At 42.1% G+C, this 18,562-nt stretch overlaps 1 protein-coding gene across 1 annotated transcript; it reads right to left on the bottom strand.

The window, feature by feature from the left end:
* Nucleotides 1-9,700: 9,700 nt before the first annotated feature.
* LOC139071576 (gastrula zinc finger protein XlCGF8.2DB-like) lies at nucleotides 9,701-18,036 on the bottom strand. The gene is made up of 2 exons (XM_070554297.1): nucleotides 15,072-18,036; nucleotides 9,701-12,454 (listed from the first exon to the last, which is right to left on the bottom strand). Exon 2 carries the CDS (start codon nucleotides 12,450-12,452, stop codon nucleotides 11,346-11,348), a length of 1,107 nt encoding a protein of 368 aa, XP_070410398.1. The 5' UTR covers nucleotides 12,453-12,454; nucleotides 15,072-18,036; the 3' UTR covers nucleotides 9,701-11,345.
* Between the last annotated feature and the right edge of the window lie 526 nt (nucleotides 18,037-18,562).

Below are 18,562 nucleotides of genomic sequence, written 5' to 3'. Positions count from 1 at the left end.
GCACATACCAGTACCAATAGTGAATAATGACCTGAAGCTGAAATTCCGCTCAGCAAAATATTCAAAAGATTTTCCTTCAGCAGCAGTTTTTGCTCATCTACATTCTGAGGTATCTAAGTTCAGACAGCTGCGACAAAAGGAAAATATACAGGGAGCACAGAATTATTAGGCAAGTTGTATTTTTCAGGAATAATTTTATTATTGAACAACAACCAATGTTCTCATTGAACCCAAAAAACTCATTGATATCAAAGCTGAATATTTTTGGAAGTAGTTTTTAGTTTGTTTGTAGTTTTAGCTATTTTAGGGGGATATCTGTGTGTGCAGGTGAATATTACTGTGCATAATTATTAGGCAACTTAACAAAAACAAATATATACCCATTTCAATTATTTATTTTTACCAGTGAAACCAATATAACATCTCCACATTCCCAAATATACATTTCTGACATTCAAAAACAAATCAGCGACCAATATAGCCACCTTTCTTTGCAAGGACACTCAAAAGCCTGCCATCCATGGATTCTGTCAGTGTTTTGATCTGTTCACCATCAACATTGCGTGCAGCAGCAACCACAGCCTCCCAGACACTGTTCAGAGAGGTGTACCGTTTTCCCTCCTTGTAAATCTCACATTTGATGATGGACCACAGGTTCTCAATGGGGTTCAGATCAGGTGAACAAGGAGGCCATCTCATTAGTTTTTCATCTTTTATGCCCTTTCTTGCCAGCCATGCTGTGGAGTACTTGGACGCGTGTGATGGAGCATTGTCCTGCATGAAAATCATGTTTTTCTTGAAGGATGCAGACTTCTTCCTGTACCATTGCTTGAAGAAGGTGTCTTCCAGAAACTGGCAGTAGGACTGGGAGTTGAGCTTGACTCCATCCTCAACCCGAAAAGGCCCCACAAGCTCATCTTTGATGACACCAGCCCAAACCAGTACTCCACCTTCACCTTGCTGGCGTCTGGATCGGACTGGAGCTCTCTGCCCTTTACCAATCCAGCCACGGGCCCATCCATCTGGCCCATCAGGACTCACTCTCATTTCATCAGTCCATAAAACCTTAGAAAAATCAGTCTTGAGATATTTCTTGGCCCAGTCTTGACGTTTCAGCTTGTGTGTCTTGTTCAGTGGTGGTCGTCTTTCAGCCTTTCTTACCTTGGCCATGTCTCTGAGTATTGCACACCTCGTGCTTTTGGGCACTCCAGTGATGTTGCAGCTCTGAAATACGGCCAAACTGGTGGCAAGTGGCATCTTGGCAGCTGCACACTTGACTTTTCTCAGTTCATGGGCAGTTATTTTGCGCCTTGGTTTGTCCACACGCTTCTTGCGACCCTGTTGACTATTTTGAATGAAACGCTTGATTGTTCGATGATCACGCTTCAGAAGCTTTGCAATTTTAAGACTGCTGCATCCCTCTGCAAGATATCTCACTATTTTTGACTTTTCTGAGCCTGTCAAGTCCTTCTTTTGACCCATTTTGCTAAAGGAAAGGAAGTTGCCTAATAATTATGCACACCTGATATAGGGTGTTGATGTCATTAGACCACACCCCTTCTCATTACAGAGATGCACATCACCTAATATGCTTAATTGGTAGTAGGCTTTCGAGCCTATACAGCTTGGAGTAAGACAACTTGCATGAAGAGGATGATGTGGACAAAATACTAATTTGCCTAATAATTCTGCACTCCCTGTAGACTTATTGTGGGATAAAGCTTTGTATGGTAACACAGCATCAAAATAGCCTGTGCTGTAGAAAAGAATGACTATATTTTATTTTGTTTATTGTGGTTTACTTCTCATTTTAGCAAAACTGCATTGAAACAAAACCTAGAATCAAAGATCTGAGATCCAGAAAATATTCTGACTTCTGTTGGGACCTCACAAGGACAGAGTGCTGGTGGCAGCAGAAGATAAAAATACAGATATTTATAGACGAGGATACCGGCTACGGGGCAGTGATAATGACGTTGGTGATTTGCATCTGAACAACTTGCTCGTGTGTGCGTTTTTTCAGGTGGCAAATTTTCACAATAATGTGACGAGCCACAGTCCCATCACTCTTTCACAATAAAGCTCATGATTCCAAAAAGACTTAGCTGGGGAATTCATCTTCATCCAAAAAAGTTTATTTTTTACCCTTTCCATATCTTGACATCTCAGCAGGAGTGAATGCATTTAGAGGATTTACTAATGAAGAATTTAAAAAGCTTCACGGAGAGCAAAATAAATTGGCAGCTCGGTTTATATTTTGCTTTGATCATTAACCATGGACTAAAGAGGCGGTAATTAATAAATAAATGCATACATACTACCATTTTGGTGCTTACAGTGTCTGTTTTATTCTTGCAAAATCTTTTCTGTATTTTTTTTCCCTTTGGTTCTAAAAACATAAAACTTCTATTTGATTTAATTGTAATAAAACTTTAAAAATTCATCTTCATTTTACCAATGTGCTCTGACAAATGTGGATTAAAGAAGCAGTGATCCACAGTGAAGGTATGGCATTTAAGGTGGTTTACAAGCTATTAGAGGTTCAAAGTTTGAGTTTAAAAAGCGAAAACTTAAAAGGTGCAATATCTTAAAGTGAGAGTCAAGGCATGGGTGGAGACATATTTCATCCACACTTTCTTTAGGAAAACGCTTCTGAAAGAGGCGTCGCCTCACCGAGAGAGCTGCACTGAGGCAGTGATAGACCGCACCCCCTCAACTCCCCCGCGTGTTCTTTCGGAGTTTCTCAATCTAAAAACCAGTCGTTAACGAGCGCGTGCACACAAGCACGCACTCACGCAAGACTTACCGTCTTTCGAGGCATTTTACTTATATTTTAATGAGTCGTTCAGAGCTAACAGCAAGCTGGCAAACAACAACACTTCCTGTAATGCCGTAGACAAACTACCATAATAAGTATGGTAAGTGCACCCAAGAGTGCTAACACACCTGCTTGTCAACTCACTAGCTTCTGAAACGCTATATTTGCTTGTCGTCTAGAATCCTGGTGCTGATCCACAACTGGCAACATTCATGAAACTCTCAGAACAGGAGTGAGATAGTAATACTTTGGCTTAAAACAATGGACTGCCGTAACCACATTTGACCACACGCTGTAATTGTTACAAATGGCACCTTTAATCAGATGAAACACACATACAAATGAATTCAACTTAGTGGAAGGATCTTGTTGAATTCATAGTAAAATCAGGGTCACAAAGACAAAAACAGAACTACTTCTGTTTTTCTAAATTAAATGCCACAACAAATTAGCTTACCGTACAATGTTTCCTCAATAAATCCATCATATACCAAAGAGATAACAGTAATAAGACATTTGCACCTCCTGCTGCCACTTTATCACTTACACACAGTCACTGGCACATCGTCGTCTTGTGATTTAACAGGCTTGCTAAAACATGACTAATTCCAGCCAACCCCACAGCTCTGGTCAGGAAATATTCTGCGGTTTAACAGGGCTCAAGCTGTAATCGCTGGATTACCTCTGTGACTGTGTCTCTCAGCTGTGGGGCATCCCAGTGAATCCGTGGGCTGAAGTGAAAATCATGTACTTGTGAAGATGTGGGCTCAAATCTGACTCCTGGTCTGGCTCATCTCCCCTTTTTCTTTCTCCGCACTTCTGTGCACGCAACTTAATGAAAGAGAAAAGCTCCCAAATCTCTAAATCTGTAGTAGACAGAAAGGCTCAGAAGAGGAGATGTTTTCCTCCTACGCCGGCAAGGAAACAGGCAGTAGCTCTTGAGACACGAACACCTCCAACTCTAGCTTCAGAAACACCATCGAATTTCTCATCAAGTCTCACCGAGAGCAAACAGAAGAACCTGTCGTTCCTAAACGAGCCGTTAGCTGACGGATTTATCGTACAGGTCTGAGAATCTCTAAGAAAACAGAAATGAGACGTGGCTGTAACAGGATGCAGCTACTTTGCAGTTTTAAAAGCTCAAGTCAGTGTTGCTAAAGAAATGTTCCTGATTAACTCAAAACGCCGCTGAGCTGCCATGTTGTTGAGCTTTATGAGCAGCATGAGTCAGATAATGTTAAGATGGCTGGGATCGAGGCGACTTCACTAAAGAAGAGGTGGATCCCATCAGATGGAGGCGTTCTGGACTAGGGCTGCAACAAATGATTATTTGGATCATCGATGAATTGGATGGGGTCTCGACTTGATTAATCCATTAATGGCATTAAATGGGAAAATTTAAAAACTGCTGAGGAAACATTTTGTCTCTCCTTTTACTTTATGTAAAAATAAAACATGATTGGAAAACAGTTCAATAACGTGCAAAAAAACATGCTATCACCTAAATATATCATAACTAAACTATGATCAGTAAAATTTTATGTATTTCATTAACATGTTCAGCAGTAAGCTACTAGAAATGCTAATAACATTCACTTTCTACTGCTAAAAATTTAATGCTAACATATTTATTATGAACGGTTTGGCAATAGTTTAAATTATGTTCAAAGATGGACGCGTTTGTGAATTACATGCTACAGTGGCATGCCATATACCTGCTGTGGTGTTTAGGAGAGCCTACTGGAACCTGACAGCTGCGGTTCTGCTCCATAGCGCTGCACACAGCTAAGAATAAACAGGATGGTGAGGACTTTTCGTCCGCTTGTGGACTTTAAATATTCTTCGATTCACAACCATCGCGTTTTTTCGGAACCCCACTTAATCGTCAGCCTGCTACCCGCTAGCTTTAGCTAATCTGTCCGTAGTTGCACTGTTGATCCCAAACCATTTCTGCCTTTGTGTCTTTGCGGGTTTCTGTTTTCCTCTACAGCACCTAGATTAGCACACTGCGTCAGTATACAACTTACTGTTCTAAGTGTGTCGTTCCTCATCGAAACACCGGCTTTCTCTCGCTCTGATCTGCCTCAGTCTGCTCTGTTGCTGCCTAAAGAATGAGCTGTGCACGTTGACTGTTAAATGAAGTTTGCACGACATTAAAAACAGTTGCACAACACAACAAATAGATGACAAAAATGCTGTGTTCTTTAGTACAAATGAATGCCTTGTGAGTCGTTTTTTGTGAGAAAAAAGCTCTCACGCTCCTGTTTCAGGGAGGAGAAGTTAGTCAAAGGCGGGTGGAAAACGGCAGGAGTAGGAGTCTCATGATGTGAGAGCATTGCGCCTCTGATCGGCTACCAGCAACAAGACTCTTCCATTTGCCCTTTGTTATTGAGTGAAAATTAAACATGGATGTTTTATCTCCACAAATAACACAAGCCTTAAGGAGTTCTGCTGTGTGGTGGGGTTGCTAATGCTAACTGTTAGCTTCTACTAGCTGAGACGTGCTCTCCTCTCTCCTGAATTCTAAATAAACGCAGCCTTCCCCTTCAGCCTTGAAGATATTTTTGTTCAATCTTAAATGCAATGAGAAAATAATAATTATCTGAACATTTGACATATTTTTAATGCAAAAATAAAGCTGTAACTTTCTTTCTATAAAAGTATATATATATATATATATATATATATATATGTGTGTGTGTGTGTGTGTGTGTGTGTGTGTGTGTGTGTGTGTGTGTGTGTGTGTGTGTGTGTGTGTGTGTTCTCTAAATGTGAAACCATGGTCTTGATTCGGAAAAGAGTAGAACGCCTTCTCCAGGTCAGGGATGAAGTCCTGCCCCAAGTGGAGGACTTTCAAGTATCTCAGGGTTTTGTTAATGAGTGAGGGAAAACTGGAGCGTGAGATCGATAGACAGATTGGTGCTGCGTCTGCAGTGATGCGGGCGTTGTACCGGTCTGTCGTGGTGAAGAGAGAGCTGAGTCAGAAGGCGAAGCTCTTGATTTACCGGTTGATCTACGTTCCTACCCTCACCTATGGTCATGAGCTTTGGGTAGTGACCGAAATAACAAGATTGCGGATACAAGCGGCCGAAATGAATTTTCGCTGCAGAATGACTGGGCTCTTCGTTAGAGATAGGGTGAGAAGCTCGGTCATCCGCGAGGGGCTCGGAGTAGACCCGCTGCTCCTCCACATCGAGAGGAGCCAGTTGAGGTGGCTCGGGCATCTGGTCAGGATGCCTCCTGGACGCCTCCCTGGTGAGGTTTTCCGGGCACGTCCAACCGGGAGGAGACCTAAAGGTAGACCCAGGACACGCTGGAGGGACTATGTCTCTCACCTGGCCAGGGAACGCCTTGGGATTGTCCTCGAGGAGCTGGCCCACGTGGCCGGGGAGAGGGAAGTCTGGGCCTCTCGCCTTAGGCTACTGCCCCCGCGACCCGACTCCGGATAAGCAGATGACAATGGATGGATGGTTTGATTACCTGTGTGTGTGTGTGTGTGTGTGTGCGTGCGTGCGTGTGTGTGTGTGTGTGTGTGTGTGTGTGTGTGTGTGTGTGTGTGTGTGTGTGTGTGTGTGTGTGTGTGTGTGTGTGTGTGTGTGTGTGTAAGGGATTAAAGAGCAAACCTAATCTTTAAATCTTAATTTCTTCTGTAAGGTGTAGTTTGTAATCTGTTAACATCTGACAACATGCCCTGAATGTTATTTAAAAATTTTATAGCATCTAAATCAAAACATTTATGCATCAAATAGTTTTGAAATATGCTTGACACTTTTTTTTTAATCAAAAACTTGTCCTAAAGTCATCAAAACATTTTAGAGGGCGTGCTGCTGTTTGGTGTTCAGAGGTTTCAGACATTGTATAAAAGCTGTTGAGGTGTCTTCAAGTGGTCAGAAAAAGGACTCAGAGCATAAGAGCAGCCAAGCAGAAAGCCGAGTCCCCCATCGGTGCAGACCTGAGACCTGAGGGCAAACAGAAGCCGGCTGTTCCCAAACCCTCAGTAACCGACGGAGGTTTCAAGGAGTCCTGGTGACACAAAGGTCAGACATCTCACACATGCCAGGCACTCAGAGCAACATGAACTCTGTGGATTTTCAGCTGCTGCTGCTGATTCCAAGAATCAGTATCTGGATTCCTCTTCAGAACAGAATCCTTCACATAAGATCCTTTTAAGAGCCCCCTCAGTAGAAAATAACACCTCAGCATGGCTTTAGGGACCAATGGGACAGCATGATGCTGCACAGCTCTGACACGAGGGTATGGATGAAGTGTTATGTAATTAATACTCCTCCTCTTATGCAGATACAGTAGACAAGCCTAGAAATCCTGGCCTAAGCTGTAACCATACCCCTGCAACGATTGATAAAATCCCCTCTGGCTCCTGTAGTCTCATTTAGGGGAGCAGCTCTTGACTCAGCTAAAGCAAGCGTGACTGAGACCGTACCATATATGCGATGTAGGTTTCAAAACAGTGGTATTAAACCACTTCACCAGCAGCGCAGCAAACACAAAAACTGTCTCTCTGTCTCACCCACACACACACACATATGACACACGAGTGAAAAGATCCCAGGTTTGCCTGATGATCCACAGCGATGACAGGAACAGGTGACAGAAAAGTGTGGCGGTGCTTCTCTTACCAACAAATCCTTCTTATGTGGGAATCCTTCCTTTCCTCTGCCTTCAGCCGGCTTCTTCCTGCGCAGCAGCTTTCATCTTTCCAGTAAAGAGAGCGGGAGGAAACGACCGAAGGACTTTAGATAATTAGCATTCCACTTGCTCTTGTGTTTTCTCTCCGTCTCTCTTCTCTTCCAGATTTCTCCACTGTCTCTCAGGGGAAGCAGGAGCATCAGGGATACACTGCCATGCGCTCCGCTGCAGGAGGCTGAATGTCAATCACACCGGTAGCCTAGGGAACCGATGAGCTCGCCTAACCGCCAACCCTGATTGGTCGGCTGTCCGAGAAGCAGAAGTCACAAGTCATCACAGATCCACAGATGGGTACCGAGAGATGTGCTGGGATCATGTAGAGCCAAACAAACAGTAGTGTATTGCAGTACTTGTTGACTCTCTTCCTCTCCTCTCCTCTCACTCAGAGCCTACTGCTTTATTTTACAGTTGCTAAGCAACAGACCGTCAGGGGTTTGTGTTGCAGAGCAGGAGAAGAGATGTGGGAGAAAGGAGAGAGAAGTTCAAGTCCTCAACTTGCTCTTCCTCTCCGGCTGTCATCAGTGCAGATAGATGTTGAATATTTCAGCTCCCAGCAGCAGAAACGGCAGCAGTCTGTCTCACGAAAGCAGCTTTGAATGTTTCCATCCAGGGGGAAGAAAGATGGCTTCAAAAAGCAAGCTAAATGACTTCAGAGCAGGTTGTGTTTATGCAACGGTGGAGCTCACTTCATATTATATTCATATTTGGCTGCATGGTTGCACAGTGGTTAGCACTGTTGCCTCGCAGCACGAAGGTTGCAGGTTCGAAACTCTGCTCGGCTGCGGCCTTTCTGCGTGGAGTTGCGTGTTCTCCCCATGCATGCGTGGGTTTCCTCCGGGTACTCCGGTTTCCCCCACAGATTACAACATGCCCTATAGGTTATAAAGTGTAAGTCGCTTTGGATGAAAAGCGTCTGCTAAATAAATAAAAACATATTAGGAATACTAGATATTAGCTTTTTTACTGATATCTGATATACAGATATTGTCTGACTCTTAATTTCTGATGCTGATATAAACTGATGCATGCCGTGTACCCCTCTCATAAAAAAGAAAAACTAAAATGCTTAAATTTTTTACTTTTTCTGTGCAAAATAACAACTACTCTAATTTAAGTTAGTAACAGGAAAAGTGCCATATTTAATTTGTCAGGCTGAATCTCACTCTCATTAAAGAAGTGGTAATGTCCCCCTCAGAGTCTTACTCCACCCGCGTATCAATTTTAAAAACTGCAACATTAGTAGGCGTTGCCTGGCGGACCGAGAGGGCGGAGCCGCGGCAGTGACGAAGATGATGGGTAACGAGACGATGCTAGCTCCCTTCACTCTGAGCAGTTATTAGAAGTGGAGGACGTTTCTCCCCCTCCTTACTCAGACACTCGAGAAGAAAGGGACCAAGTCTATTTGGAGGAGACAAGCGGACCTGAGCCTTATTGTTTTGAGCTTGTGAGTTGCCTGAAACTAGCGGAACCGACCCAACAGAACCAGCTCTGAATGGTAAGTAGTCGTTAGCCATAGCATTAGATTAGCTGCAGGGTTTGGCTCCACGGCCCTAGAGAGCTAGTATTCAGCATGTTTTAGAGATTTATCTGCTTCAACACACCTGGTTTTAATCAGCAACAAATAGCTGAGCTGCTTAACAGCTAATCTAACCTGTTAAAGCAGGAAAACCACTGAAACGTGCTGGATAGCAGCTCTCCAGGAGCCCTGGGCTCAAGTTACAATCTGCTGCATAGAAAGTTAGGAAACTACCCCATGAGAAAATTATTCTGTAATGTGTTCAGCCCACTAAAACTGCCCTGATTTCTTTATTTACTGATACCAGCTGCTCTCTTGGTTGTAGGTGATCCACTGGTGTCTGCAGCTGGTCTCCTGCTGGTGTCGTCAGGATCAGGAGCTTCCAGAAGAATGTGCCTTTCAATGACTCTTTCCCCCTTATTTGTTATATTAATTAAATAAATCTCAATTTATATATTTCCTGTTTTTGTTCATGTCCATAAATACTTAAACATGCTTGAAATTAAAACGAGCTTTTAACAGTGAGATGCTAGTTTAATTAATCACAATAGAGCTAGTTAAACATGCAACAATGTGATAATTCAATTAATGTAATTTATAAATATCCATTAAAATATCAAAACTGGAATCAAAATGAGATATTTGGCAGCACAAAAAACTTGTCAAACACAATATTTATTTTAATAATTGTGGGCAGACAGGAGACAGAGCTGATGGAGGTTCTCAGTCATCGAAAACCTTTCCGACACTCCGTGTGCGTCTCTCCGTTGCAAAGTTCACGGAGATGTATAAATCATCCTCAAGGCTCAAAACCACTGCAAGATGCTGACACAAAATGGTAAATGGCCTGTATTTGATATAGTGCCTTCTAGAGTCCTGGAAGCCCCCAAGGCACTTTACAACACAATCAGTCATTCACCCATTCACACACATCCTGGTGATGATGAGCTACATTATAGCAAATGTATCACATCTGCTCAGGGACACACTGACAGAGGCGAGTCTGCCGTACACAGGCGCCACCGGTCCCTCCGAACACCACCAGCAGGCAAGGTGGGTTAAATGTCTTGCCCAACGACACAACAACAGCGACAGACTGAGCGGGGATTGAACCTGCAACCTTCGGATTACTGAAGCATTACGGGGCAAGCAGATTCCCATCCTTTCCCTGGAAATTGAATCTTTATTAAGATTGACTGAACCAAAACTCAAAAAGGTTTAGAAACCCTGACTGAGAAACATGGCTTGGATAAATCTAAACAGAGTTCAGTCAGTAAATGACATTCCGTTACAAATTTAAATGTAAATAGCTATAAAACAGTCTTCACACATAAGTAGATTTATCCAGGAATTAAAAAAAAAAAAAAAAAAAAAAGTAAAATGCAAACAGAAAATAAAACTCAATTCATTCCCAAAACTTCAGTAGATGAACATCTGGTAAGCTGTTGTGCTTTTATTTGTTTTAACGTCAGAAACTTTGGGTTTGCCATCGCTTGCTTTCTTGAGCTCCATATATAATGTTTATGACCAGCTCAGTAGCTTAATAGTAATGAATATCACACAGACTGGGAGATCGTGGGCTCAAATCTATGGTCGGTCGTACCAAACGTGGAAAACAAATTTCACACAACAGTGTGATAACTAATGGGACTTTAACTTATGGTTTTGTTGGAGGTGACAATGGTAAGTTGTCTTGTTTCCTGTCATGGTTGCCACAAGTGACATGTTTTGTATAATACTTGTGCTTGTTGAATATTGCCTTTATTGTAACCAAAATATCTCCAAATAAGAGAAGTGTTGTTTTAAAAATGAGTTCTTTCTCCCTAACATTTTCTGCACACAGCTTGTCCTTAGTCATTGCGACGCTCTCCAAGCTAACTCAGGTGTTTGTTTGCTAGCCTCCTAAATTGTCTTTTCTCTAGGGGGCGGGCATCTACTGTATAAGAACCAATATGCCAAATGTGTGAAGGGCTCAATTTGATTGGTCAAAAACTTAATGCTTCTGTGAGAGTGAGAATAGGGATTATGTGTAGCAAACAATTGAACTAACCAGTTATTGCCGTGTTTTTCTTTTCTTTGCAATGGGACAATTACGCACGATGATATTGCAGTAACAATACATTTGTGCAGCCCTAATTTTTATTAGCTTAAAAAAATCTCAATATTTTTTGAAACTAATAATTAAATTATCCTAATTTCTATCTAGTAGATATTTTTTCTAAAATCGACAACCATCAGTTAGAAAGGAGACACAATCTTGGACAAAGTCATATGATCTAAAGTGGAGACACCAACTCAACCTCACTAAGTTACTGTGTGGACTTTCATGTGTCTGTTTAAACTTGGTTTTTGGCTAAATCTTTGTCCACAGAGCTCACAGCCAAAAGGCTTCTGTCCTGTGTGGATACTCATGTGTCTTTTTAAACTTCTCTTTAAGGTAAATCTTTGTTTACAGAGCTCACAGGTAAAAGGTTTGTGTCCAGTGTGGACTCTCATGTGTTTGTTTAAATTTGTTTTATGACTAAATCTTTGTCCACAGAGCTCACAGGCAAAAAGCTTCTGTCCTGTGTGGACCGTCATGTGACTGTTTAAATATGTCTTTCGGCTGAATCTTTTCCCACAGAGCTCACAAACAAAAGGTTTTTGTCCTGTGTGGATTCTTATGTGTTCAGTTAGATGTGTATTTCTCTTGAATCTTTTTTCACAGTAATTACAACTGAATGATTTTTGTTTTTTCTGGACTTTCATGCATGAGTCTACATGTTGCTTCACTCCAACACATTTCTTATTAATCAAACAGCATGAAGACCTTATTCCTGAATGACCTTTTACTCTCACGTGTTTCTGGAGAGCGCATTTGTGGAGAATTTGTTTACCACATTCAGGGCAGGTAAAATATTTGTTAACAGTCTTAACATCTGATTCAGAAGATCTGCTTCCATTCCTGTTTTTGTCTCCGTCTCCATTTTCAGACCCAGAGTCTGATAGCTCAGAGTCTAGATTCGCATCGTCGTCCTCTTCATCATCTCCACTAACTTCAGTCTCTGAAGAATCGAATGTCTGTTCATGAGGGTTCAGATCTGGGTTCCTGCTAGTTTCTGCTCCTCCACCAGTTTCTGCTGATTTCTGGTCTGCTGAGCTGCTGGTTGGAACGTGTCTGTCTTCCATTTGATGCTGATGAAGCTGTGAGACCAGAGGTTTCTCGTCATTATCCTCACTTTTTATAGAAACTGCACTGAACCAAAAACTGGTGGCATCAGTCTCCTCTTTCAAATGGAGCTGCTCTCCCTCCAAACTGGTAAAGACTTCCTCCTGTTCCTCCTTTATGTGGAGGTGTTCTGGATCCTGCTGGTCCACACCAGCACTCTGTTCTTCAGGAGCTTCTTCTTTAACCACAGCCATCTGTTTCATATCTGTAGGAAACACAGAAACACGTGATGTGATTTGTTGACCACTGACTTTATAATCACTCACATAACATTTGTGTTATTGCTTTAAGCTGGTGCGATAAAAACTGACTCAGAAAATTGAGTGACATTTTGCAGTGAAATAATATACAGAGACTAAACAATGTAAACGCACTGGAATTAATTTGACTTTTATAACATGTTGACAACCTGTAACTAGGGCTGCACAATATATCGTAAATATATCGTTATCGCGATAGCAGCATGCGCAATATGCATATCGCAAAGAACAGATAATATCGCAATGAATGGTCAGCTCAAATGTTTGCTACACATTATGCATTCTGTCAATCAAACGGAAGCACGATGTTTTTTAACAAATCAAATAGAGCTCTTCACCCATTGGGCCAAATGGGTGGGTTCTCATAGGTTAGATGCCCGCCCCTAACCCCCAAATTCCACTACCTCCGCTCCGCTCTGCTCCGACACGAACGCCGGAGCAAAATCGGTCCCGTTGTAGTCAATCAGAGCAATTCCACTACTGCGGACGTGCTCTGGCAGTGCGGCGCCGTGCGCCGCCCTCTGTTCCGGCGTCCGGCAAAAATAGAATTGATCCTATTTTTGCCGGACGCCGGAGCACCTCCACAGTAAATGGACAGAAATCACAACCGTCCAACAGAAAAAGGAGCAAGCACACTTTCCGTTTTTCAAAATAAATCGATAAACAAAAGGCGTTTTTTGTTTCATATGCACAGGTTTAACAACTTTTAACAACTATCAATGGCGGCTGAAGTTTAAATGCACAAAAGTAAGCCATAAATACAGTTTCTACTATCAAAGTAGTCACACTTTGTTGAGCCAAACACTGCTGATCTCTCAACACGAATGATGGGCAGATTAAACAGTTCATTTTGATGCTTCTCCCACACAACCGGTGTTTGGATCTAACTTCCGCGTTTACTGCTCGGACTGTATCGCAAGATCTCGAAAATCCCGCGCATGCTTGTTTGCCCCCCTCAGGTCTCCGCACCGGAGCGGAGCCGTTGTAGAGCGGGTACCAGTAAAAATTGAGTTCGGAAGCGAGCGGCTGCGGAAGGCGGGGGCGGACCGGAGCGGAGGTAGTGGAATTTGGGGGTAAGGCGGGCGGCACTTAATTCTGATGGTTAGCAAACACCTGAGTTAGCTTTGCTCTGCTCTTTTTGCTGATTCCGCTTTTCCTGGGATCCACTGATTCTTGTTCATTTTCATTTTCTTTTCCCCTGTCCTCACATCTTTAGCTTTTCTCATTTTCATGATTTTTTTAATTTCTTTTGTTTTTGATTATTTTTGTTCCTGAGTTAAGTTTTTATTTATCGTAAGTAATATCGTCATCGCAATATTAATCATTGTTATCGAATATTGCAGGTTTTCTTAATATCGTGCAGCCCTACCTGTAACCTTGATTTAAAGTGTTTGTTTCACACAGAATGCCACAAAAAACTGATATACAGGCATAGATTTAAAATATGTAAAGTATAAAGAGGGCAATATCAAGACAGAGGAATTCTTAAAGCTGCAATCCAGTTACAGTGGGGCAAAAAAGTATTTAGTCAGCCACCGATTGTGCAAGTTCTCCCACTTAAAATGATGACAGAGGTCAGTAATGGGCCATTCCCATCTGTATCGGGTCGGCCCGGGCAGCGTAGGTTGTTTACATATCTGGGTGGCCTGGTATTTTTCCGGGCCAACCAAGGCTCATTCTCAGCCCTCTTCTCGAGGGGGTCTGCTTCAGGCCGACCAGGGCCAACACACCCACTGCTGACAGCAAATTCACACCTTCCATTAGAGCAAGCCTCTGATTGGTGGGTAGAATCAGCCCACATGGGCTTAAGACAAGGATGTGTGGAATCAACCGGGCCAGGCTGGGGCCGACTGGGGCTACCCGGCCCGGGCCGACCCGGTACAGATGGGAATGGCCCATAATTTACATCATAGGTACACTTCAACTGTGAGAGACAGAATGTGAAAAATAATCCATGAATTCACATGGCAGGATTTTTGTGTGTGTCCTATAAAAGCACCTACTGATAGGTCATCCATGAAGAGGAGACGGAGTGCCTCGTTGTCTGACACTTTTACTAACCTTAAATGGCTCTGAGATACTGTTACCCCATTGTATCTGTAGCATGTCTACGTACACGATGTGTGTGGTTGCTATCACAGAGATCATAGAAACCCCACAGGAGTCCAGCTAACCGATTTTCACCTAAAAACTAATCAGATTTGTTTTTGGTTTGTTTTGTTTTTTTTCGTTGGAGATGAGATGCGAGATGGATGGATGAGAGACGGAGCAGCGACCCGCGACGAACTGAAGCGAACAGTTATGAGGAACCCTGTACGAGGCTGAAGTTAGCTTCCAATTCTCTACAACATGTTTGAAGAGTGTGGGTGTAGTCGTTTTTAAACTAGAGCAGAATAAAGATGGTCAGAGTAGAGAAAAATTGGGTGTAATGGCCCTTTAGCCGTTTCCCGAATTGGAAGCTGGAACCGGAAGCTAACTTCAGCCTCGTGACGAGCCCGTTCTCAGAAGAAACAGCAGCAGATCAGAGGACTGGGGAGTCTGTAGAAAAGATTTGCTGCTGACCTTATTGTGGAGCTCCGCAGAAGATCTCTGGTTCTGTTGAGTTTTTCCAACCTAGTAAAAATATAATCGCAGCTGCAGCAGTTAGTCGCTGTTTCTCTCCCAGACACTGAAATGAAGGTCCTCGAATATTCTTCTATGGGGAATGGCATGCGTATCTCTGCCCTCCTCAAATATTCACACACACCAAAGCATACATTATTCATGCCAATGCCCCATAGACATTATAGATTATGTATGCATCAGTGATACACACCAAAACATAGGGCTAACTACAGCTTCCCGTCTCCTCCTTCTTTTACTGCTTGTCTAAAAGCTTTTAGCGGTTAGCAAACAAAGGTGCATTACCGCCACCTACTGGACTGGAGTGTGGAACAGAGTGAACAGAAAAAACCAAAACAGTTTTTTTAAGACGTTCAAGGATCGCTTGTTTAGAAAAATCCCTGTCCATATAGACATTAACCTTAAATGATTAACAATCTAATACATGTAATGTTCCTTATTTAAAGCAGAACATACAAGACCGATACATAAAAAGCATTTGCTGCTGCCGTTAGATCTCTCTGCAGCTTTTGATACACTTTTGTACATTTGTTCTCTGTGTAACTTCATAATCCTTTTTTTTTTTTGTTGTTGTTGTTGTTTTTTTTTTGTTTGTTTTACACAGCTTTTATCTTACATGTTTCGGCTGATGAAATGTTGGTGGCATCACTTCCGTTTATCCGCGGGCAGCAGATGTCCATGGATAAACAAAAGTGATGCCACCATCGGTGAACTCTGATAATGGCTCATTAGCTGAAACATGTAAGGTAAAAAACTAATTTTTTTTCCTAAGCTGTGTAAACAAGAACAAAGTAATAGCTTTTAATACAGTCAACCACCAAATCCTGTTAGATCGTCTGTAATACTGGGTTGGTCTTTCGGGTCCAGCACTGGGCTGGTTCCATTGTTATTTGGCAATTCGGTCTTTTTGTGTGTGTATTGGTGGCTGTGCCTCTCTCTGCCTTCTGTTGACCTGGGGGTGCCACAGGGTTCTGTCCTGGGGCCTCTTCTGTTCTCCATATTCAGGATCTTCTCCCATTGGGAAATATTTTCAAGCGGTACGGCATAGGCTACCATATCTACTCTGATGATTGTCAGATATACTTGGCAATGAATAAACTAAACGCAGATTTACTGCTCACAGATTGTCTCTCTGATGTGAGTGGGTGGCTGGCAGCTAACTTCCTTAAACTTAATGAGTCAAAGACTGAGGCTCTTCTTTTTGACCCCAGGAACCTCTCGCACTTCCGTGGCTCCGACTCTTCCAGGTTTGGACCTCAACAGGTGAGTTACCAGTCTTGGGGTGAAATTGGATGCAGGATTTAGTATGGTCCCTCAGATCAATGCAGTTGTGAGGTCATGCTTCTTTCTGTGCTTTTGAATATAAAACTATTTCATATGGACATTTTCAACAATAATGCAAATTATTATTGAGACATTTTTATTTAGTTCCTTCAGTTTTTATCACATAACGTGCTTCTATTTCAAAGTCTGTTTTGATTTTCCACTGGCTGATCATTTCACAATGACATTTTTCAGCTGTCAGTCAAAATTAGTTGGTGTGATCTGCAAAACCATTGGCTAATCGTTAAACATCGTTTTATTTTCCTGGATATCGGCTCGCCAATTAGCGCACAGGAGTATGTACTTAGGCACAATCCCAGTACTCGCACTTCCACCCTTGTGCCCTTCAATTGCATGATCCCGAGCAGAGTGGTGCGAGTGCATAGGGTGTCTTGATTCTCGAATGCGGAAGTTGATCATGCCCCTTTTGCACCCTTGACCTGCCCTTCACCAAAGTCTGCATTGCTGCAGACTTCGGTATTACCCACAATTCATCGCTGCGGGAGAAAAAGCTTAAGTGCCTTTTTTGAAAATATGGCCCAGTCTCAATATTCACACAGCAGACTTCAGAAAAGTGCACTTGGAGAAAGTTCGCAGTAGGGTTCAAGTGCGTAGTACACAAGTGTGAAAATAACTACAGAATTGAGACAGGGAGCGTCGCGTTCCGATCGCAACGCATGTCGGGAATCTGGTCGCTGTGATACTTTTTTCAAAAACCTTTAATAACAACTTCTAAACAGTCAAACTGTTATTTGAAATGAATTTACATTTATTGCTGCTTTGTCTACAAGTTTTAGAGCATCAAACAATAGTCCTAAAATAACTAATTGAATTAAAAAATACATATTTTCAGCAGAGGAACTTGAGCCTTTCTCCTGCGGCAACGACTTGTGGGTCATACCCTTGCCCGAGGTCTGCATCGCTGCAGACTTGGGTGAAGTGCAGATTAAGGGTGCAATGGGGGCGTGGACAACTTCTGCACTTGAGAATCGGGACACCCTACGTACTTGCACCCCTGGCTGGGAACGCGCAAATGAAGTGCGAGTAATGGGATGGGGCCAATGTATTTTCTAATGAAAGTTGTTAATTTTACGACGATAAGTTGATGCTCTGAAACTTTTAGACAAAGCAGTAAATAAATGCAAATTCACTTCAAATAATTGTTTGTTCGAAAGTTGTTAAGGTTTTTAAAAAATATATCACAGAGACCAGAATCCCGGCATGCATTGCGGTTGATGACGCAATGCTCTCCGTCTTAATTCTGCATTTATTTGCACACTTGTGTGCTACATACTTAAAGCCTTACAGTGCACTTTCTCCAAGTGCACTTCGCTGAAGACTGCAGGGCGAGTATTGAGATTGGGCCTAAATACCATCAGGTTTCATTCGATACTTTGTGTGCAATTTCTTACGTCTGACTGAATGAACAGCCAATCACAAACTGACTCCGCCCTTTTTGTCTTGATTGGCATACAACTAATAAGTGTCATAATACATCAGCCATTGGAAAAAAAACAAAGCAGACTTTAAGACGTAATAGAAACTGAAAGAATTGAATAAAAAGGTCTCAGTAATATTTGCATTACTGGAGAAACATTCCCTCTTACATAGTTTTATTTAAGCACAATTTAAGAATGAAAACAATTTCAAAATGTTAAGCTTAGGTTTTTTCAAAAGGTTATTTAACCATTTAATAGATTACACACACAGGTCTAGTATTAATTTATGTAGATACATTTAGTTATGTTATTAAGAGTTTACAGCTCTGTACCACACTGCTGTGTTAGAAAAACATGGGCGTGTTCAGAGTTCCTTGGGTAACTTTCAGTGTTTGTAATATGAACATGTGTGAAACAGTTAAAAAAATAATAAAAAAAAAAACACCGATCATGACCTGTAAAGGACTTTTAGATTCATTTTTAGTGACTTAGTACTTTACCATTACATCTGACTAGATTACTGTGTAGTAAATTAAACTAGTCTTTGTAACAGTTTGATGTATTAAGAGACAAGGAAAATAAAGCAATGGTCTCAAATGGGTTTTTCCCAGAACTGCATCAACTGGGAAAAAGATTTAGTCACACTGCATTTAATTACGTCCCCAACCA

Source organism: Nothobranchius furzeri, chromosome 8 (assembly GCF_043380555.1).
Source record: "Nothobranchius furzeri strain GRZ-AD chromosome 8, NfurGRZ-RIMD1, whole genome shotgun sequence".
In the NCBI taxonomy this organism is placed as follows: domain Eukaryota; kingdom Metazoa; phylum Chordata; class Actinopteri; order Cyprinodontiformes; family Nothobranchiidae; genus Nothobranchius; species Nothobranchius furzeri.
The sequence above is the reverse complement of the archived record's forward strand: the minus strand, read 5'-3'. Positions and strand labels throughout refer to the sequence as shown.